The 22,561-nt window shown below is 41.6% G+C and overlaps 1 protein-coding gene across 5 annotated transcripts in view; it reads left to right on the top strand.

The window, feature by feature from the left end:
- Nucleotides 1-22,561, top strand: part of dpp6a (dipeptidyl-peptidase 6a) — a 310,510-nt gene that overhangs the window by 145,334 nt on the left and 142,615 nt on the right. Inside the window, exon 1 of one of the 5 annotated variants that reach the window (XM_008396389.3) lies at nt 2,955-3,150. The exons of the other annotated variants lie outside the window; for them this stretch is intronic. Coding sequence (XP_008394611.1) covers nt 3,067-3,150 — 84 coding nt within the window. The 5' untranslated portion in view covers nt 2,955-3,066. Of the gene's footprint in view, nt 1-2,954; nt 3,151-22,561 lie in introns of those variants that run through there. 5 annotated transcript variants of the gene reach the window in all.

Genomic DNA, 22,561 nt, shown 5'->3' with positions numbered 1-22,561 from the left:
CTTAAACGTGAATTGTGTAGTTTTAAATTTGACCAGGTCCCAGAATTTCAGTGTATTTGATTTGATAAATAACTGGTTTGTGTTCCCAGTATCCCACTTTATGTCCATCCATCCATCCATCCATCCATCCATCCATCCATCCATCCATCCATCCATCCATCCATCCATCCATCCATCCATCCATCCATCCATCCATCCATCCATCCATCCATCCATCCATTTTCTTCCTCTTATCCGGGGTCGGGTCTCGGGGGCAGCAGCTTCAGAAGGGAGGCCCAGACTTCCCTCCCCAGTTACTTCTTCCAGCTCCTCCGGGGGAATCCCAAGACATTCCCAGGCCATAGAGAGACATCGTCCCTCCAGCGTGTCCTGGGTCTCCCCTCCTCCTGGTGGGACCTGAACTCCTCACCAGGGAGGCGTCCAGGAGGCATCCTTACCAGATGCCTGAGCCTCAACTGGCTCCTCTCGACGTGGAGGAGCAGCAGCTCTACTCTGAGTCCCTCCCGGATGACCGAGCTTCTCTCTCTAAGGGAGAGCCCAGCCACCCTGCGGAGGAGGAAACCCATTTCAGCCGCTTGTATCCGTGATCTCGTTCTTTCGGTCATGACCCAAAGCTCATGACCATAGATGAGGGTGGGAACGTAGATCGACCGGTAAATCGAGAGCTTCGCTTTTTGGCTCAGCTCTCTCTTCACCACGACGGACCGGTACAGCGCCCGCTTCACGGCAGACGCTGCCCCAATCCGCCTGTCGATCTCCCGTTCCCTTCTTCCCTCATTCGTGAACAAGATCCCCAGATACTTAAACTCCTCCACTTGAGGCAGGACGACCCCCCTGACCCGGAGAAGGCACTCTACCCTTTTCCGGCTCAAGACCATGGCCTCGGATAGAATAATGCAGGTTTTAAAAAAAAAGTTGTAATAATGGTTGTGCTTTTGCTCCATATTTTTGAGAATGAAGTCAGGCGCACACAGACTTTCCTCACGCTGAGGTCCGTACACCATCATTTTGAAATTATGTTCATTTCGTTTCAGTCTCTTCTAATTAACGTAAAAGTTAAAAGTGAATGAGACGTTTGCTACCTTTAACTAAAACAGTTTTGTGGAAGCAGAGTAGCAGGTCAGCTAATAAGGCAGCTTATCACGATTCAGCCAAAGTAATGAAATAACAAACTGCAGTCTGATTTTTATAATGTGTTTCTTCCCACTGAGCCGTGAAAGTAAATAAAATGTTCACATGTCTTTTGCTGACCGTATATCCGGCTGGAGCAGAACTACCTGAAGTGATTGGAGCAGAAAAAATTTAAAAAGTCAACGCGTTGTCATGGAAACATTAATGATTAACACACAAAAACTACTCGTTTTCCGACTATGAGCATCTTGTGCCCCCATATGAACCAACAGCAGTAGCTGCAGATGTTCTCCGTCTCTGTAAATGGTTGTATTTTACTACATATTGAGGACATTTCTGATATTTTTAACCATTTGACAGCAAATGTTGAGGAGACGACCTGAACCACAACCGCCTGCAAATAGCTCACATTTATTTCCAGATGCCTTTTATAAACACTTATAACTGCCTGTCTTAGTGTTTAAGTCACCAAATATATTTGAATATGCACTCTTATACACAGTGGAAACGGTCTTAATACTAACAAATACGCTAATATTTTTGTGTTTTTAATATGTGAAGCACTTTGAAATGCCTTGTTGCCGAAATGTGCAAATAAATCAATAACATTTTATTTGTGTAGCACATTTCAGCAGCAAGGCAGTTCAAAGTGCTTTACATAATAAAAACAGAAACACGGAGTCATGTAACATTGAATAAACAGTAAGAAGGAGATAATAATAATAAATAAAAGTTAATAAATACATAAAAAATAAAGATTAAAACATTAAAACCCGACACCTGCACCTCTCTGGGGGCTTTACATCATTAAAAAGAGGAAGAAAAAGAAATGAATGAATAGATAAAAACATTAAAGACTCTAATCCTAATTTAGCCATAAGCAGCTCTAAACAGGTTTTAAGTTGAGATTTAAAGGCTCTCAGTGTTTCAGCTGTTTTACAGTTTTCTGGAAGTTTGTTCCAGATCTGTGGTGCATAGAAGCTCAATGCTGCTTCTCCTCGTCTGGTTCTGGTTCTGGGGATGCAGAGCAGAACCAGAACCAGAAGACCTGAGGGGTCCAGACGGTTGGTGCAGCCAATCGGCACCAAGTAAAAGACCTTGCACTCCCGGATTGTGTGCTTTGCAAACAGCAGCCAGTTTTTCCAGCTCCAGCTGAAGAATATTATAAATATGTTCCACAAATCGGCGAGTTTTCCACAAATCATTTGGAGACGTGTAAATATGCAAAACTGTTTCCTGTTTCAGGATCTAAATGGTTTGCTTATAATTTCACGTCAAATGTTTTCCATGTTTTCTTTTCATCTGTTTGTGTTTTGCACCTCGGGGGCTGCCGTAGCTAGCAGCTAAACGCACAAACAAGAGAAAACAGAGCTAATCAGACTGCGCAGCTGTTGTTTCCCACCAGCACAGCTGCAAACTTCTGATCTCAAATCAGCGCCTCACCTGCCGGGGCTCCATGCTGGAGCTCTAATGGCTGAATAAACAGTTTAGCACTGATTGTTCCCTCAGTGGCGTCTCAAACAGAGGCGTTGAATTACCTCCGCTCACCCTCCATCAGGCCTCTCCTCTCCTGCTGCACCTCCACCCTCCTCCTCCTCCTCATTAGCTTAAGCCCTTTAATCATATTGGCCCTGTGATAATTGTAAGTTATTGTTTAAGAGGACTCCTCTTGAGCAGATGAAAGCTAATACTGGCCTCGCTCCCCGCCGTCCGCCCCATTAAGGCCCGCTAATGGTGACGCCATGCTGCAGCGTTTGCAGATGGCTGATCCTTGAGGGGAGGTTGTTTTTGTTTGTCGTTGCCGGGAAGCGGACGGTGTAATGGTTTTGGGTGTGGCAGCTTGTGCCTGAGTGGGAAACGCCGGTGGGCTGCGGAGGCAGACGGCGCAGCAGCAGGCAGAGAGAGGCTAACCGGGCCGATCCGGACCTTCTCAAAATGATGTTCGATCATCCCATGGCGACGCCTCTGGGCCTTCGCAGGAAACCCTCCCGGGTGGAGACGGCCAAGAGATTTTGGAGGGTGAGTTTGATTGTTTTTAAGCGATTGGAAGGTTTTGGTTTGACTTTGAAAGTAGTGGCTTGTGCATGTTTGCCGGCCTTATTCTCTCTAGAGGTGAAGAAAAGAGCTTCAGTGTGAATGTTGAACATTTCTGGCTGACATGGATTTATAGATTTATCTCAATATTTTAGATTTATTTCTTCTTTTGGTAGCTGTATGGATGACTAATCAATCACAGGCCCACAAACAAAACACCTTCAAACACTTTTGCTCTTAAAATCTTGTCCTTGATAGTTTGTATTATCTTTATGTTGCTATTTATTTTACAGGTTAAGAGCGTTATTAATAAATAAACACAAATACTGCTCTAAAAACATCCCCTAACAGAAGTTAAGCGTGTTGGTTGTTACTTTAATTTTATTCGTATTTTACTGCCAATTTCATTATTTTTTTTTTTATCAAACTTATTTTATCACACAGCTCTGGATAAAATGAAACCACATAAAATGATCCGCTGTCTGATTTTACTCTTTATATTTATATGTTTGGGTAAAATGAACATTGTTTTTATTCTATGAACTACTGACAACACGTCTCTGAAATTTCAAGCAAAAATTTAGTATTTGTGCAGAAAATGAGAAATGGACGAAATAACGAAGATGCAGTTTGTTCAGACCGGAAATAATGCAAATAAAACAAGTTAATATTAACTTAGAAAGAACAAAACTGATGTTTTAACTCAGAAATCAGTATTTGGTGGAATAACCAGGAGGTTTTTCCTGAGTGTGTTCATCTGAGATGTAATTATCGTGAAGCACTTTGGTCAGCTGAGTTTGTTGTAAATGTAAATAAACTTTGACTTTCTTTTTTGTAACGCGTTTCTTTTGGACACCAGTCACAGAAAGAAACTACACACAGTTACTGCATTTAATCATATTGTCAAATTAATGGATATTCACTGATATTGTTGAGCAAACAGTGGAGGAAAATATTAAAAATAACATTCCCAACAATGCAGACAGTCCGAACCTCATTAATTTGCGTTTATTGTGTCAGCGTTATCACGATAAACGATAAACGATACGATAAATACCCAACTCTAATCTCTGCTGCCTGATAAAAGACTCGCCCTTATCACTCTTTTCCAATCTGACTGGCAGATTAACTTCTGGCCTTTCCGGAAAGCCGTCCTCTGAAGGAGGTACAACTTGGATAAAAAAAGTCTGCCTCAGAGTTTGTCGTCTTCCTTGGCGGTGATCCCCTCAGGTGTGTTGAACTCGGTGAAGGACACGACCAGAGCTGCTAACACAGTGGCTGTTTGAAGCTCAGCAGAAGCCGGTCAGTGTTGTACGACGGTGGCTTTAAAAGGGGAAAGATGGACTCTTTCTGCTGGAGGTCAAGTGCTGACTACAGAGGAGTTTGGCTCGCTTTAAAATCTAGAGTTAATTCAGAAGTGCATCTTGATCCTCACCGTGTCCGGGTTGCTCTTTGCTTTCTTTTCCTTCAGCCCGCATCAGTGCTGCTGTCTTTAGATACCCGAGAGCTTTCCCTTCACTTTAATCTCCATCACTCGTCGTGTGCGCTGGCTAAACTCTCCCCATTTCACACTGTCGACCTTTACTCTCTGCTATTTGATTTGCACTTTGCAGCGCTGCACCTCACTTGACTCGCACTCGGTTAAGTGTCAATCTGGACAGGCGTCTGTGGACAAGAGACTCGACTCTCCTGCTCAGACCTCTTTAGTGCCTTTTAGCTGTGCTCAGCTGACATTTCTGCAATTTATGGATGCCTTTGGTTTGTTTACTTCAGGCATTCTGCTCCAAGTTTCGCATATCTTTCCTGTTTGTCAGAATAAAATTGACTCGGATTTTTCTGTGAAGAAAACCCAACTAAAACAGAAGCGTGTGTAAATCTGCAGACTTGGCGTTCGCTGTGAGTCAGGATGCGGATAAACTGCTTTTTGTTGAGCTCAAAAACTTATTTTAAAAATACGACTCTGGCATTCTGCATTAATCTGTAACAAAAGGATTGAACTGCTGGGAAACGGACTGTCCAAGGACACGCTTTGAAATATCTCTGAATCGCTTTCATTCCAAACATTTATTTTGTGTGAACTTTGGCTTGTTGATGTTTGGTGATATTTTTTCATCACCCAGTTAAATTAAAACAATGTTCTAAGAGGCGCTGCTGGAGTCCTGCAACTTTTTGATCGGTTCAAAATCCAACACCACTGACAAATTATTCACTTACCTTTTCAGACGCACAATAACTTCATTACATTATTCAGCAGAATACCGACTGGAGTTTGAAGCCCATTTAAGACGAGTTTAATACGTTTATAAATGGATCTTTCTGCAAGTTTTTGAGGTTTCCAAGCTGATGAGTGGTGTAGAGTTCGTCATTCAAGACTTTACAATCTCAAACAGAAGTCAAGTTGACAACTTCTCTCCTCTCATCCAAAACAGCTTTTCAGTAAAATGCAAAAGTTGTTGTCAGAACATTAATTCATTGAGCAATTAGGACATGTGAGTCACTGACGTGTTGCTCTATATTGTTACAGTTTTGTCTCTTGAGCCAAACGTCCCAAACTGTCCTGTGTCCCATAGATGAAAAACCGCATAAAGAGATGAGTCAGGGACGTAGAGTAGGTGTTAGAAAGATTAAATCCTTGGCCAACTCCCCAGTTAGGGCTGTTTTTATTATGTTTAACATAAACTGTATCTATTTATCATAGACTTGCACAAAATGGAATAACGAAAATAAATTCACTTAATGGAAACGCGCCAATTTCTGGGGGGGAAAAATGCTTTTTAGGTAAGTGTTTAGTATGATGTGGTTTTTCAGTTGTATCAAAAAACTGCAATGGTAACATGTTTTTCGCTTCGCACGAGTCATGTGATCAACAACTGGATGTTACTACTGGCAGAAAATACGAAGAAGACGACAGGAAGTGGTTGGAGGATGATGATGTTTTTATCACTTAAAGTTATTCACGTGTGATTTTAATGGCGTTTCCTATTTATCCGGCATTAGCAGAATATCGACAGTTTTGCACACATTTGCAATTGAATCACAAACATTCATGGCTTCTTTCGTTCTTCTCTCAAACCACGTTTTGCCCGTCCAAAATCTGCACTTTTCTGTTTTCACATTGGTTTTTCTTGTTCTTCATATGTAAATGAGTTGTGAGCCGACGAGTTTGCTCTTCTGTGTTGGGCCATCTGCTGTTTTCATTTCCTCCAATCTAGAAGTTTGAACATTACTTTCTGCAATGGAGAAAACCGCTGCGCTTGTTTTCGGGGGTTTTATCCTGGGATGAACCAGCCTCTGCCTGCGTGTGCTGCTGGGTTTAAAATGCACAGAGATATTACGCTCGGAAAATATCCTCCTTACAAAATGACGATTTTCCTCCGCTTCTTCTTATTTTCCCTCTCAGTGGGCTGAGTGGAGGGTTTTCTTAAAATGTGGGATTGCTTCATTTTTAAAAGTGTGACAGTCACTTTAGATTCCAAAGCTGGGTTTGGAGCGCTTCTCCTGTCTGTGAGGGGGAAAATGGAAAGCACCATTAAATACAGCACATGCTTCTCAGTCATCCCATCTTTCATGTTCTGAATGGAAAGTCAAGATAACGACTCCTCAGAGTACAACCAGTTCCAACGCAGATTTTCCGTTTGAACAAAGCTTGAATTTGAAGTATTTGACGGTGGTTCGTTTTATAAACCTCTACATTGACGGCCTTTTTATGTTGGAGCAGAGATGTTTACCACAAGTGGGCAGAAAGTATAGGATGGTCCTTTTTCTGAACCTACAGCTTCCAAAGATACATTTTCCATCATAGCTGTTGAAAGTTTCTCACACACGATGCCACAGAAAGCTTGTAAGTGTCTCCAGGTTGTGACCAATAACGTTTCCTGCTTTGTGAATCAGTTTGTAAACCTGTTTACATTTCTAAATGGTTTACATTTCTTGTCTGAAGCTAAACAAGTCCAGCTACCGTGTTTCCCCGAAAGTAAGACAGTGTCTTACTTTCTTTTTATTCCCAAAAGCCCCACTATGTCTTACTATTGGGGTATGTCTTATATTGGAAAAAAATTGTCAAATTTTTTGTTTTAACCATAAAATTAACATTTATTAACAACCTGAACAGTATTGCATTACCGTATTTTGAGCAGGGGACGGCGTGGTGACGTATGGAGAGGGGGACGGCGTGGTGACGTATGGAGAGGGGGACGGCGTGGTGACGTATGGAGAGGGGGACGGCGTGGTGACGTATGGAGAGGGGGACGGCGGGGTGACGTATGGAGAGGGGGACGGCGTGGTGACGTATGGAGAGGGGGACGGCGGGGTGACGTATGGAGAGGGGGACGGCGCGGTGACGTATGGAGAGGGGGACGGCGCGGTGACGTATGGAGAGGGGGACGGCGCGGTGACGTATGGAGAGGGGGACGGCGCGGTGACGTATGGAGAGGGGGACGGAGCGGTGACGTATGGAGAGGGGGACGGCGCGGTGACGTATGGAGAGGGGGACGGCGCGGTGACGTATGGAGAGGGGGACGGAGCGGTGACGTATGGAGAGGGGGACGGCGTGGTGACGTATGGAGAGGGGGACGGCGCGGTGACGTATGGAGAGGGGGACGGCGCGGTGACGTATGGAGAGGGGGACGGCGCGGTGACGTATGGAGAGGGGGACGGCGTGGTGACGTATGGAGAGGGGGACGGCGCGGTGACGTATGGAGAGGGGGACGGCGTGGTGACGTATGGAGAGGGGGACGGCGTGGTGACGTATGGAGAGGGGGACGGCGCGGTGACGTATGGAGAGGGGGACGGCGTGGTGACGTATGGAGAGGGGGACGGCGTGGTGACGTATGGAGAGGGGGACGGCGTGGTGACGTATGGAGAGGGGGACGGCGCGGTGACGTATGGAGAGGGGGACGGCGTGGTGACGTATGGAGAGGGGGACGGCGTGGTGACGGCGTGGTGACGTATGGAGAGGGGGACGGCGTGGTGACGTATGGAGAGGGGGACGGCGTGGTGACGTATGGAGAGGGGGACGGCGTGGTGACGTATGGAGAGGGAGACGGCGTGGTGACGCCGTGGTGACGTATGGAGAGGGGGACGGCGTGGTGACGGCGTGGTGACGTATGGAGATGGGGACGGCGTGGTGACGGCGTGGTGACGTATGGAGAGGGGGACGGCGTGGTGACGTATGGAGAGGGGGACGGCGTGGTGACGTATGGAGAGGGGGACGGCGTGGTGACGGCGTGGTGACGTATGGAGAGGGGGACGGCGTGGTGACGGCGTGGTGACGTATGGAGAGGGGGACGGCGTGGTGACGTATGGAGAGGGGGACGGCGTGGTGACGGCGTGGTGACGTATGGAGAGGGGGACGGCGTGGTGACGGCGTGGTGACGTATGGAGAGGGGGACGGCGTGGTGACGGCGTGGTGACGTATGGAGAGGGGGACGGCGTGGTGACGGCGTGGTGACGTATGGAGAGGGGGACGGCGTGGTGACGTATGGAGAGGGGGACGGCGTGGTGACGGCGTGGTGACGTATGGAGAGGGGGACGGCGTGGTGACGTATGGAGAGGGGGACGGCGTGGTGACGGCGTGGTGACGTATGGAGAGGGGGACGGCGTGGTGACGTATGGAGAGGGGGACGGTGCGGACGTGGGCAGGCGGCGGCGCGCAGCTAGATGAGAGGGAGGCGGCAATACCCCCGTGTTGCGGCAACACGGTCGGCTAATATAAGCTAATATAAGCCGGGGGGTCGGCTAATAGCCGACCCCCCTGAAACCCCCAATACGTCTTACAATCGGGGAAACACGGTAGTTAGCCAGCTAATGTTAGCTTCCATTGTATATATTTCTACGAAGCTCACTAGGTGTTTATTTAATTTTCTGCTTCATTTATGCTCCACTACAAAGCATATTGCAATATGAAGTATAAGTACAATTTTTAGAATATTTATTGTCCTTTTTATAGTACATTTTGTTTAGCTAAAGTTGTTAGCTCTGTTCAGACGTGATGCTAGCGCTACTCAAGCCTGGGTCATTACTACTTTGTTTTATAAACCCTTAGACCTGATTTTTTTAAGGCTAACTAAAGATGTATCTTAAGTAGCCATAACAAACGCGTCCCTAAATACTTAAGACCCGTTTTAAATTGCTTATAACTGCCTATTTTAATAGAGCAAACAACACATTTGTGCTCAAAGTTTTTGGCACCACCAAAGCTAATTTCCACAGTCTTCCTTATCGCTTTTCTTGGGGATTTGACCAATCAGCAGCAAGGAAAATAAATGGCTCTCCTGAATTGGCTGCTTTGAAAACACCAAACATGTGAATTTTCTGCAAATAATTTGGAAAAATCTGTAAATAGATTGCGGTATATTAAAGTAAATCGACAACAAACAAGATTTGAAGCTAAATCAAGTTTCAGTCTTGATGGACAACAAACGCCAGTCCCTCCAGTGTTTTATAGAGACAACTTGGATAAATAATAAAAGCAATATTAGGCTAGCAGTGGGTTTTAACATGTACGTTATCATAGTATAATTTGTTCTGTGTTTTTCTTTCCTGCTGGTGTGCACAGTTCATACAACCACGATGTTTTACCCGCAGCAGAAATCTTCATCTGTTTTACACCAAGCACCTTAGAAAGTGTTATTTTCTCCAGCATTATGAATATATGGAGTTCAGAGAATTGGAAATAAAAAGATGCCAAACTAAATCAATATTATCCAGACTCTTTTTGTTCCAGTTAATTTAAGATGCTACAAAGACTTTCAGACTACAATTAATTCAAAAGTGACAAAATTTTCCCACCACATTTCAGATCCCTTTGTTTTATTGTACTTCATGTGAGAAATCAATGAGAAAATCTCAGGAAACCTCCCTGCACTGCAGATTAGCTTGTATATTGAACAAATTGTCAGCATTCTGTAGCCTGTAATGAATTTTGCACATCCAGTGTTTGTTTTTGTTCGCTCTTTCTTGTACGTTTCCAGCGACATTCTGGCTGCTTGTCAGAAATCAACCACATTTTCTTTCCTTTTTTTTTATTCTTAACTTCTTTATTATTTCATTTCTAACTCTGTTCTCCTTTCCCCTACGAAGCAAATGCCTCCCAGAAAGAAAACAGGCTAATTTTGATGTTTTGTGAAGGCAGACGTTATTCTGTGTAACAAGTTGAACTGAACAAAAGAAGCTGGAGTTGATTAATCCAGCAGAGAAACCTGAACGTCTCTGCTTGTAACCAGATCTTCGGCTCGTTCTTGAACATCTTCTTTCTGACAGTTGTGCCAAACCTGGTGTAGAAGAAGAGTTGGAAGTTTTTTGTCGCAGCATAGTTGAGAGAAAGTGAAACACTTGTCTTGTCAGAGTTGTACCTCCCTGCAGAAGCCGATATCTCTTCAGAAAGACGTTGCATTGATCAGAGATCTGTCGATTTGCGTCTTCTCCGTTTCCACCAGTTGCGCGCTTGTTAATGCTGCTCTTTGTAAAACGACGGCGCCAAAGTGCTCCTTCTTCCCCATCTCGTCTTCTTCATCAGCTCATAAAACAGATGCCGTACCTTTTTACCTCATTTATCAATGCCTCTCTGTTCCCCTTCCCAGCTCCCTTTCTTCATATCTCCTCCATCGTCTTTTGTCGGAGTGCCGCCGATGGCAGGAAGGTATTGTGTGTCTGATTGCAGGGAATCACTGGCAGGGTGTCATTGGCTTCCTGCACAGGAGAAAGTACTAATGGTTGGAAAATGGGAGCCTGTGAACCGTTGCTACCTTTGTGAAACGCGCTCCCTGTGACTCCTGCAGCAGTTAGTCAGTTAATTGAACAGTGAAACATGAGCACATTTGTAGCTGTTTAATTGAATTATTGAATTCTCATTTAACAAGGCATTTCAAAGATTTCACACAATTATAGGTTTTCAGGTCATCAAGTTTTGAATTTATGTCTTGGAAGAAACTTGAAGGAATCTTTACTGGTGATCTTTTAGCTTGATTTGAACTTGTTTTAACTCCAAGAAATGGCTTGTTCCGAGTCAACAAATGGGAAAATTGGTATTTTGTCTCATCTCTCGCTGCGTTTCCGTTACAAATGTGTGCAAATCTTTGCCTATATTTTGCTAATGTGGAAGAAAATGACATTTTGCTATTATGGTGGTTTCCATCTACCCTTATCGGCCGAAAGGCGTTGCAGACGACACATTTTTACAAGCCAACTTTGCGGTACCGTAAGTTTGCGATATCTGAAAAATTGTAATGGTTTCTGAAAGGGGAGACGTTGCGCTTTCCAGCCAATATCTGGTTATTATGGTAATTTCACTCCCGTTGCTATAGGGAGCATGTTTTTCTTCAGTCTACTCTCCTGAAACACTCTTTTAATAGACGGTAAATTGCTGCTAGATATTGAAAGTTCCAGTTGTTATGGACAAAAAGCAAAGATATTTACTCACAGGACATTTAAACCTTCAACAGTTAAATAAGAAATTAGAATTGAATCGTGAGTGAGTGAGTAAGCTTTTTCACACGATAAGTCATTAAAAATCATGGCAGCGACAGATGTAAAATTTCAGATTCATCGTGTTCAAATGAAAAGCTTTATGAAATGTGTGATGCTGTGAAGGCTCTGATGAATTCAGCTGCACCTTGTCTGCAAAAAACAAAAACAAACAGTCATTCTCCTACCACTTCCTGTCATCTTCTTCATCATTTCCGCCAGTAGTAACATCCTGGTGTTGGTCATGTGACTTGTGATGCGTAAAAAGTGTTTCCATTGCAGTTTTGTGAAAACCATGTCATCTTGGCACAAGAACTTAATCAGAAAACAGTTTTTCTCTACATTTCCAATTTTCCATTGAGCAAATTGGTTTTCAGAACTTAAATTTGCGTAATTTAATTATTGATGAAAATGCAGCTGCTGCCTGTTGATGATTTTTTTTAAATGCCAAGTTTGGGAGGAAATTCAGTTAATTTGCCATGAAGATGTAGAACCACAAACTTGACTTGATTTACTTTCATGACCTGAAAGTAAATCAAAAATTCAACAAAACAAACCACCTATTTGTCCCTCTTTCCATCAAATTTCTTTCTTGTAAATATTTGTGAATAAACTCCAAATTGAACACATAACCTTTGGCAAATCTTTTCTTTTTCAGCTTTGGACCGCTCAGAAACATTTTTTGTATCAACTGAAAATAATTGATGCCATAAATGAATCATAGCAGAACATTTTTTTGCATTGAGCAATATTTCGTTTGGAGTTACTGCTGGAGGGTTTTATGAAAATAAAAAATATAAAAAGCTACCAGCTCGTTAGCTTTTCAGCGCTGGAGTGAATCGAATCTCTTTGGACGAGTCGTGGAGCCGGTGGTGGAGGGAATATTTCAGGTTTAGACGGATGAAAGAATCAATTAAAGAACAGAAGTCTTTTTGGAGAAGCAGTAAAACCTCCAGCAGCATCAGCAGCTTCTTCATTTTGCTACTGTGAAATATAAAACTGAGAAACAGCTGCATTGCTTGAAACATTAAGATCGATGAGTATGTTTGGGAGACATTATATAGATGATTTATCTATCTTTTTCTTGTAATTGACCAATCCTTTAGGCTTCAGACGTTACTGTATAAAGACACTTCCCCTCCTCCACAGGTGGAGCATCAATCATGTTTGGACTGATGCAGGATTTTGTTGTCCTTTTCTCTTCCTCAGGTCATATTTCATCTGTTGTGGTTGGAGAATTAATGTGTGCATGTAATTTATGACCCACTCAGACAGGGTGCTTTATAGCTTCATGCAATATTAATACACAGTGTGTATTCAGCTGAGGTTACGGTCAGATCGGAGAATCCAGCGGGTGTTGGGATGTCTGTGATGTTGCTGTAATAAAGGCTCAGACCAGGCTGGAGGCGTTTCATTCTGTCTATTTCCCTCTTTCTGTTGCACGAAATAACCCAGGAATGCTTGTTAGGATTTAAGGTTAAAGTTTATATCCAGTATGTTTTACATCAGGTATCACAATATTGTATGGAAAACTTGTAAAAATGCTACCGGAGAATTAACCAGTCAATATGCAGGACTGATTCCTCACTGTTCAGCCAACGGGAGATTTAGACGAGCCCAACACGTCACATCTTTTACAAATATCCCAAATCTCTCTTTTTGCTGGATGCATCTCTTTTTATAGGATTTCATCTCTGCTGGTGTGTATTTGAAGGTTTCCACCAATGACATTGCTTCCCTTCATTTGCGCAGTTATGCTGGTGCAATTCATACATAGACTGTATGCATGTTGCATTTTCTGGGAATCGAGATCTGCTCCATCTAAAGGCGTCGAATAGCAAATTATTCAAGTTGTTATTCCTTATCTGTCCTGAATCCCCTTCTGACTTCTTTTGGCTCTGGTTGGTCGTCTTAAGCAAGCAAAGTGACCTGGATCTGCGTCATAACGTTTTATAAAAGCATTTCTCTCTAACGGTACCAAAGCGGGCACTGAAATTTGACCAAGGGTGACGTGTACAGAAATGGATTCGATCATTTGACCTCAATTCACCCAGGAAGACCACGATAGCATATCTAAAATATTTGGGGGAAAAATATGCAGCTGACACAAAGATACTTGCTACGGGAAATATTATTGGCTGGTGTTTACAAAACAGCCAATCCAGAAGAGCGTTGGCGCTGATTGGATGAAACCCAAAGAGCAGCAATTTGAATTGCCTGAAAGACCTAAAAGTACAAGTTAGAGAAGTTATTTAAAGACAAACACTCCAGGTAACGTCATCTATCTGTTGTCCTACTTTACTCTTTTGCTTTCTATGCCACTAAAGTGCTAAAGGTTCTTACTTTTAACATGTTTGGCCCTAAAAAGTGACTTTGCATTCATGCTGGGAAGTGAAGTCAAAATGCTGATGCAGCCAAACATTGTCATCCCTTTGGCTCAGACACTGAGGAAAATCTGTTGGTGCTGCAGTGAAATAAACACGTTGGAGAAGATTTTTGATGCCGTGGCTTTAGATTTATTTAATAAAACTATTTGTGGGCATCAGTAGACTATTTATACTGACAGAAGACAAATAAACCCTTATTAATATGGATGTCCTGACCTTTAGATTATTATCTGTTATCGCATTGGGATGAGAGATGTCGTCCTCATCCTTCACTTTTCATTTTTTGCATCAGTTTAGTGATTTTTGAGCCTCATCTGTATTTCCTTCTTGGCTCCTTGGGAAAAGTAAGAGTGCTTACTCTTTTCATTATTGTGTTGACAATGAGTGACTATATTGGGACTGCCTGATGGAATCGTCTGTTTTCTGTCATTTTCTCTGTTGAGGACAAAACTGAGTGATGGTGAGAGACGCAGTAACTCCCTATACGGTAATTTCTTTAGACCAATTCCTAAATGTTATTTTCATTCAGTAATGCTCGATAATAATAATGAGTGAGATCAGCTGATTTCCAGCTTGACCTGTGAACTCAAAACATTCATTGTTTTTAAAGCTGGAATAATTCATTTATTGTGAAATGTTTGTGCAGGAAGCTCAGGATTCAGCTGAAACGTTTTGCATTTCAAACCGAGAAACGGAATTATTACAAGAATGGAAAGCAATTTATTCACTTTTTTCTAATAAACATATTAATAAGGACCTGAGCTCTGGAGAAATCTTTGCTAATAGCTTCAGCAGACTTTCTGGGAAATGATGGGTTGTTTAATTCAAACTCAACGGTTTCTCAGCAGCCAAGCTAAATAAAAGCTTTCATCACCTCTGAAAAATAACTGCTGCTTTAATTCGTTCATTTTCTACATGCAGCTCGCCACCTTCTATAGTACGTCTTTATAAACCTGCCTGACAAGAAGACCCAGTCCTTTAGAGCAAATGAATTTGCCATCACCTTGCCTTGTAAGTGACACTTTAATGAAAACTAACTCGGTTGCGACTCTGCTGTGTGTGCAGCTTGGAGACTCGGGGCCCCGGCACCGGGCTCTTTCAGAGTGATATTGCAGTGTCAAATGTTAGATGAGCTGGATGTCTGAGTGAAAAATAGGATCAGTGCAGCCCCCTTTATTATTCATGAGCAGGAGACTCTGGTCACGGCAGAGAAATTTATTAGAGGGCAACTCCTACAACTTACACGCTGAATGCCACAGTGTCTTCAGCTGCAAACTGAGTCGGCTGTTGTGTTAATTTAAAGCGACATGTTCACTTTTTAAAGACTGTTCTTTTTTAAAAATCTGTTCACGAACGTCAGATTTTAAGACTGATTGAACTGTAATTAATATTAGTGAGTTCAATGCATCCAAGTTTTCAATTAATCTTTGCTGTCGAGATGTAAACAGACAACATGGACTAGATTATTTATGTATTCATTTATCGTGAGTCAAATCGTCAGCAGGTTTTATTGTGAAGCTCAGGACTTCACTGCAGTTAGTGACACACTATTACGTCATCCTTATCTTTTGTTTCGGGCCATCAGAACCGGTCTTCATCCTGATTTCTATGCTTTGACATTTTCTTCATGTACACTTGCATTTAATTGTTTGTAGCACCTTCATGCATGTGGAAATTGCGTTTTCTTTTCCACTTTGCCATCATGCAAAGAAGCAGTCACCAGCAAGAAAAAAAAACAGAATGGAAAAAAAAATCTCAGACCAATACAGGACTTCTTTATATAAAAATATAGTGAAATATCTGAACCCACACTGTAAAGAAAACTGTAAAAAAAAACGGGTAAATGTACTGTAGAAATTTGAAGGAAATTTTTAGTTTTACAGGTATTTGTACTGTATTTTCAATCAATCAAGCTGAACTGCATGGAAAGGCATTTGCCCAGCTAGTTTTTCACATCGGGTTGATGGGGTAGCAGGTCCAGAAGGGAACCACAGGCATCTCTCCCAGGCCAGACTAGACACATAGACCATCAGTTCATTTTAAATCCTGAATCGTATTCAAAAACAATCTAATTATTATTAATAATAATGTCACCAAAAGCTGCTAATGCTGCTCATCTGATGGAGACATAAGAGAGAAGCTACTATTCTTTTATAAACAGATATAAACATTTGTTTACCAGTTGGTTAAATAGTTAAAATACAAGACAAGTGAAAAACCAACAGACTCATAACCAGTTTACAGGAAAGCATAGAAATGGACTCATTTATCTCCTTCCCAGCTATCAGCAATGTGGGCTGCTGACGCTGTGCTGCTGTTGGTGTCGAGCTCTCAGTTACACAGAAAAAGCTGGAAGACATTTTGTTCTGTCTATTGTTTACGTTTCCGCACCGTACAGAACAAATGTGTTCAAGTGGGTCGTTTACAACCCATCAAATATGGAGCGGCAGCGTCATTTCTTTGGGATCTTCCTTTATTCTATTTCTATGCTGACGTGTAAAACTATTAAACTAAAATTATTTCTTTGTTGCTCTTCTCCAAGCAGGCAAAATTTCTTGTCACAATTTACAACAGCAGCAGCAGCAAATGTTTATAAGTTACATTTAATTTTACTTTTAAGATATTTTTAAGTCAAGTATGATTCAAAATTTTAAACCCGATAGAATGATGAAAAACTCTACTTAAATAAATGAGTTTAATATATCATTATCAATCTAAACTTAATATTTAGCCATTAAAATCCATGTTTTAATTCCTAGCCTCCTGAAATATACCCTTCTGAAGTCCCTCATGGCGCCTTGAATGATTAAGTGATTGAGTTGCAAAGGGTTAATAGTTTGAGTCATGCAGAACTGATTTGACCGTTTCCATAGCAACCATCAGAAGCGAGATATTCCCCCAGAACTACAGTCGGCTCATCGTAGCTATGACCTCATCTATCTCTTTGATAGTTAGCACCGGGTTGGACAAGTATTTTGACAATGCAACAGATCGGATTCACCACCAGGTTTTTCCCCCTGACGTTTGGAGCAGGTTATTTGATCACGACAGGAGTGAGAAAACTTTTTAACAAGGTACTTCCTGGGATCACTTTTGACATGAGCAGTTACAAGGATGAGAATGAGTGTGATGAATTTGATGCGTACCTCTTCAAGCCTTCCCCAACTGTGAAGCAAACAGCCCCAGCTGGGGCGGCTTGCTGTGATGACTATAAAGAGCAGACGTCCTCGGCTGAGGACAAATGAAGTTATTTTGACCAATTGGTCAAGTTTGTTTGTTTTCAGTTGGAAGGAAACGTGATGAGGGAATAAAAGTTTAAGCTGCTTCAGTTTTCTTTCAAGGCTTGAGTTGGTTTAGTTGTGAAGAAGATTAGCTTGAAACCTGTTTTCCTCCTGAGCCTTTGCAGATAAAAGCTCTTTCTGAACACATTGCTGTGCACTCTGCTCCATCTCTGTAGTTATAATAAATATATTCACTATACATGAGAACAAGAGCAGGATGTGGACTTCACAAGCTGCTGGAAACGTCCTAAATCGGCTGTTCCTGTCTCGTTAGCGGGCTGGAAACAGATTTCAGGGGTGAACCCAGAAGTAATAAGTGTTGATTAGAAGATTTTGCAAAAGCATTGTTAATATTTAATGAGCTCCAGAGAACACTATGGCGTTGTGCTTTTTTAAAATGGCTGGATCCACAGTGGTGCACAGCCCTCCTAAGAACTCCATTGTCTGTTTGCATGCATGGTCAAGCTAACTTACAAGAGACATGCTATGCTGTAATCAAATATTCATGTTATATATGCCTTCCTGCAGCATTAAGGACACATTTGTCTGTTTTTCTGCTTCTGTTGGATGAAAATTAGACAAGCTGTACGAAGTTCAACCATCACATTGCTGAACAGGGAACAGACCTCAAACCCCTTTAGCTTTTAAAGGCAGCATGAAGCTTTGATGAAGACATTTGTTAAAAATGAGATTTACGAATGTTTGTAAACAGAGCAGAGATGGCTGAGATTTTTATTTATTTTTTTGGTTTAATTTTAGAATGAAATGGCATAAGCTCCCCTAGTCAGAGCTCTCCCTTCAAATGTCACTGTTCTCCAGAGAGACGTAGGTGTTTGATTGAATCTCTGTGGGGGCTTGTTTGCACTAATCCGGGTTTTCTCTGAGGGGAGCTTCTGAGTGGAAGTGTGTATTCACACATCTGTCAAACTCAATCCGGGAAAGATTTGACTTAAAATAGCTTTTCTGGCTTTCCTGCTACAATTTTACAAGAGGACTTTTGTGGAGTTTGTTCATTTTTTTTGGGTCGGTAAATTATTTCCTAGAAATCGACATGTTCAAAAAAAGTGTGTTTAATGGAAAGAAGATGACTTCAAACTTTCTTCACTTTTGACAATCCATTTCAGTAGGAAGAACTGGATTGCAGTGAGAACCAGTGGTGGGCGGAGCTAAATGTTCCTTTAGCGCTTTAGCTAACTTTGAAGATGTTTAGCGCATTATTCTTCCTTTAAATAAATTTTTCCATTTGACTAAAGGGTTAACATCAGCGTTGAAGTTTTGGCAATTGACTGTTAGAAATCCTTCAAGTAGCTAAATGTTTATATTCGTGCTCTTATTTTGAAGTGGATGAAAGCGATGAAAACTTAATTTCAGTTGTTTTCACCAAAAATCCTACAGGAAAAAACACAAATGGGCCATAAAGAAGAAGATATAAACATAAAAACATGTGAATTACAATGTCAAGTAAAGTTTATTCGTTTTCAGTTCAAAGTACTTTACTTCATAAAAACTAATAATACATGAATCAATTATGAAATGTCAAACAAATCTACATTATATGTTGATCAGTGTTCAAGTTATTAATAAAAATCAACTCTAAACAGCTGGGTTTTTAGTCTAGAGTTAAAGGGATTCAGTGTTTCGGCTGTTTTGCAGTTTTCTTGAAGTTTGTTCCAGATGTGTGCTGCATAGAAGCTGAATGCTGCTTCTCCTCATTTGGTTCTGGTTCTGCAGAACAGACCAGAACCAGAAGACCTGAGTGCTAGCTGTCGTTATCATTAGCTTCCACTTTAGCATCAACTGAACTAATGTTTGTGATTAATGCATCAGGGTTAGCACAGCTCTGTTTTTAGTTAGCATTGAACAACACTGGTGAGAGCATATGTAATTCAGTGCAATCAAATGTAAATAAACATATATGACTGGTTGTCTTTGCCTGTGTGATGGTGTCTGACGTGTGAAAGCCTGCTGTTCTGAGACTCCTGGTGCTCCGTGTTGTTTGACCCACACAGACTCGATGATTACATTCTCTGCCAGCGCCATCAGCCCGGCTCCAGAAATCAACCTTGTGGTCCTGCAGTGTCATTAAGCTGTCAGACCGACTCAGACACTGACTTTGGCCTCTTAAAATAGGGCTCTGATAGCGTTCGTACAACCCTCCTCATGACAAATTTCCACCCAAACATCCTCTGCAGCAAATATGTTCAGAATATGATTGAGTTTTGTAACACAGTGAAAAAGTTGTGTATGCAATCGCTTTTGGAAGGTAGATAAAGTTCTTCTTCTGCTTTTGCTTTCAATTTGTGACTCAGATTCTCTAATAAATGATATTTTTCCACACCCAGCATTTATTTTTTGTGAGTTTTGGTATGTATCTGACCGACTCTTTTATGTTCATCTCAGGTCCAGAATGGTTGACTTCACGACCGACACATTCAGTGTATAGAATTTATTAGAATAAATCACTGGATTTATTCTAACAAAAGAGGAAATCAAGCATCAGCCCTTTAGCTTCTGCCTCTATACAGTAAACAGAATATAACAAATAATCCTAAAGAAACCAAAGAGCAATATCTACCAATCAACAGTTAGCAACAGTTAGCATTTGTAAAATTAAGCATAGCTAAAATGGACATTAATAATAACAGTTAAAAACGTTTACAAAACACAGCAAAATTACTTATGAAACCCTGTATATGATTATACTTGTCTAAAATACATGTTGAAATATAATACTTGTACAGAAAATACAGAGCTGATCCTAATGCTACCACAGTTTCTAATGGCAGTTGGTGGTTGCCACGGTAACCACCAACTGCCATTAGGTTGGTGGTTACCATGGTAACCACCAACTGTCACAGAGCAGCCTAACGGAACTTAATTCACCAATAAATGTCTGGAGAAACAACTTATTGACTAAACGAAATCAATTCGAAGAATAAACATATTTTGACAAACTTCACATCTATAATACTGTTGAAATAAAACCCTGTTTCGTCTGTCCTTTGCTTTATATCCGTTTGATTCTTGAGTAATTTAGTCATGTTTAATTAGCTTTGACAAACTTTAGGAGATTCTTGCAAATTTTTCGCCTTGCAAGGAAATTATTGTGGCGACTGTTATGCAACAGAAAAATATGCAAATATGCAAAACATGTTGTATATTGTATAAAAATGGCCGTAGGTTCAGCATTTTAATTTTCACAAGTTCAAGAACAAAGAAATAAACCTTGAATGCTCTTACTGGTTGTATGGAAAGCATTGTTGGTGTCTGAGATAACAGAATATTTTCATTTTCATTTCAGCTGCCCAACCTTTTATCGGTGGATGGAAACCCAGATTCAACCTTCGAGCTCTTTTAGTTTCATGTTTCCTTGATATTTTTATTGCTTAGTGTACTTGGGCAATGGATTAAGACGAAGCAATCTGTGTAATTGTGCGTGGATGAAACTGTTGAAACATAATAAGGGCTATAATTCAGACTAACTACATCAATATGAGGCAGTGGGTGGAAATGAAATCTCTCCTGTGGATTGTAAGTTGCATAATTTAATCATTGAATGCAGTTTTTGTTCAAATAAAACAAGAGACAAGATAAAGAAATTATGTTCTTCTCACTCTGTGATAAAGATAATTTTCAGAGAAACCATATGATGGCTTGTCTCTTTGGTTATTCACATCATCTTGCACATTGCTGTGTGGAAAATAATTTAAAGTTGGCAGCATTTTACCTCTCCTGTATGCAGACAGCTGTGCGTATAAAGGAATCAGTTGCCACGTAGTTGCTAATCCGATCTCCAGGAATGTGTTGGTTCTCCCTCTGCTCCGGCGGCGCAGCTGCAGCCTGAGTGTTGAGGGTATAAAACGCACAAAGCCTCCCAACAACGCCATTAGGCACTCTTCTCTTCTGGCGCCAGTTGCTGCTAATTACTGCCCTGCTGCCAACACTTTGCGTCTATCCATTTGATGTAAAGAGCAGAGTGGGAGCGGGGTTTGGACTTTATGTCCCAGTCGTGTCCCCGAATCAACCTGCAAACTCGGGCAGATAGTTTCCCTTCATTTCCTTTTCGCCTCGTCTGATTAGAGTATCACAGCTGGCTAATGGCATTTTCATAATTACTTCAATGATAAGTTGTTGTTGTTATCAGGCTGTTCATGAACGAAGCCTTTTCAGCCGGGTGCTTGTTTGGCTTGCATGTCAGAACAAATACTTCAGTGAAAACAACGGGCCTCTGAACACGGCCATTACAACGTCCCCCATGTCTCGCTGTTTCCTGCTCAGCAATATTTAGCATACAAATAAGAAACGCAAACTTTGTTTTGTTTACTTCTGGTTGCAGTTCTGCAGCCTTTAGGTCTCTTTGAGTCATTTAAATCCTATTTTTGTAAGTTTATTTTTAAAAGCCCTTGTTTTCTCTTGTTTCTTTAGAAGGTAATGTAATTTTATTTATATAGCACATTTTCAGCAACAAGGCAATTCAATGAAACAATACGTGTACTTAGTATTGTACAAGTATTTTGATATTTTGAACACATCTGAACCCTTTAATGCCTAAATTTCAAATCTCCGCCTTCATACTTTTGCTTTTTTTAATTGTATGAAGTTCTTCAAATGCCTTATGAGTAAATATTTTGCCACTTTCTCCATAATAACTGGAACTTTCAAGATCCAGCAGTAATTTCCGCAGTTTACCGTCTAATAAAAAAGTGTTTCATCAGAGTAAACTGAAGTAAAACATGCTCTCTGCAATGGCAGGCGTGAAATAACCTGATATTGGCTGGAAAACACAACGTCTCCCCTTTCAGAAACTTGTATTTTTTCAGATAATGCAAAGTATTGCATCGTTACAGTACCGCAAAGTTGGCTTGAAAATGTGTCGTCTGCCTTGAAGAATGAAGACTTTGACTCGCTCTGGCTAAGCGAAATTAGCCCTGTGTTTGGGTCCATTTCACACCATTTGTCCACAGATGATAATATTCCATTTTCCCCCACAAACCCGATGAAAAGAGGATGTTTTCAGCCTGTGCTGTTGATGTGTCTCTTGACTTGTCCGTCCTCCCGAGACGCCGGTGTCTTCACTTAATCAGCTTGTACTTTTGCCCAGCAGGAAGCGGCACCGTCTCGCAGGTCCTCATTGACACTCTGACTGTTCGACCGTGCCGTGTTTTGATTTCCCTTTGATTTGACAGTCTGGCTGCGCCGCCTCCCTCCCGCTCCCCTCAGATGTACAACTTGCTCGCTGACACGTGCTGCGCGTTGGCATTTCCA

This window comes from Poecilia reticulata, chromosome 20 (assembly GCF_904066995.2).
Source record: "Poecilia reticulata chromosome 20, P_reticulata-male-v2, whole genome shotgun sequence".
Taxonomy (NCBI): Eukaryota; Metazoa; Chordata; class Actinopteri; order Cyprinodontiformes; family Poeciliidae; genus Poecilia; species Poecilia reticulata.
This window is presented reverse-complemented; position numbering and strand designations above follow the sequence as displayed.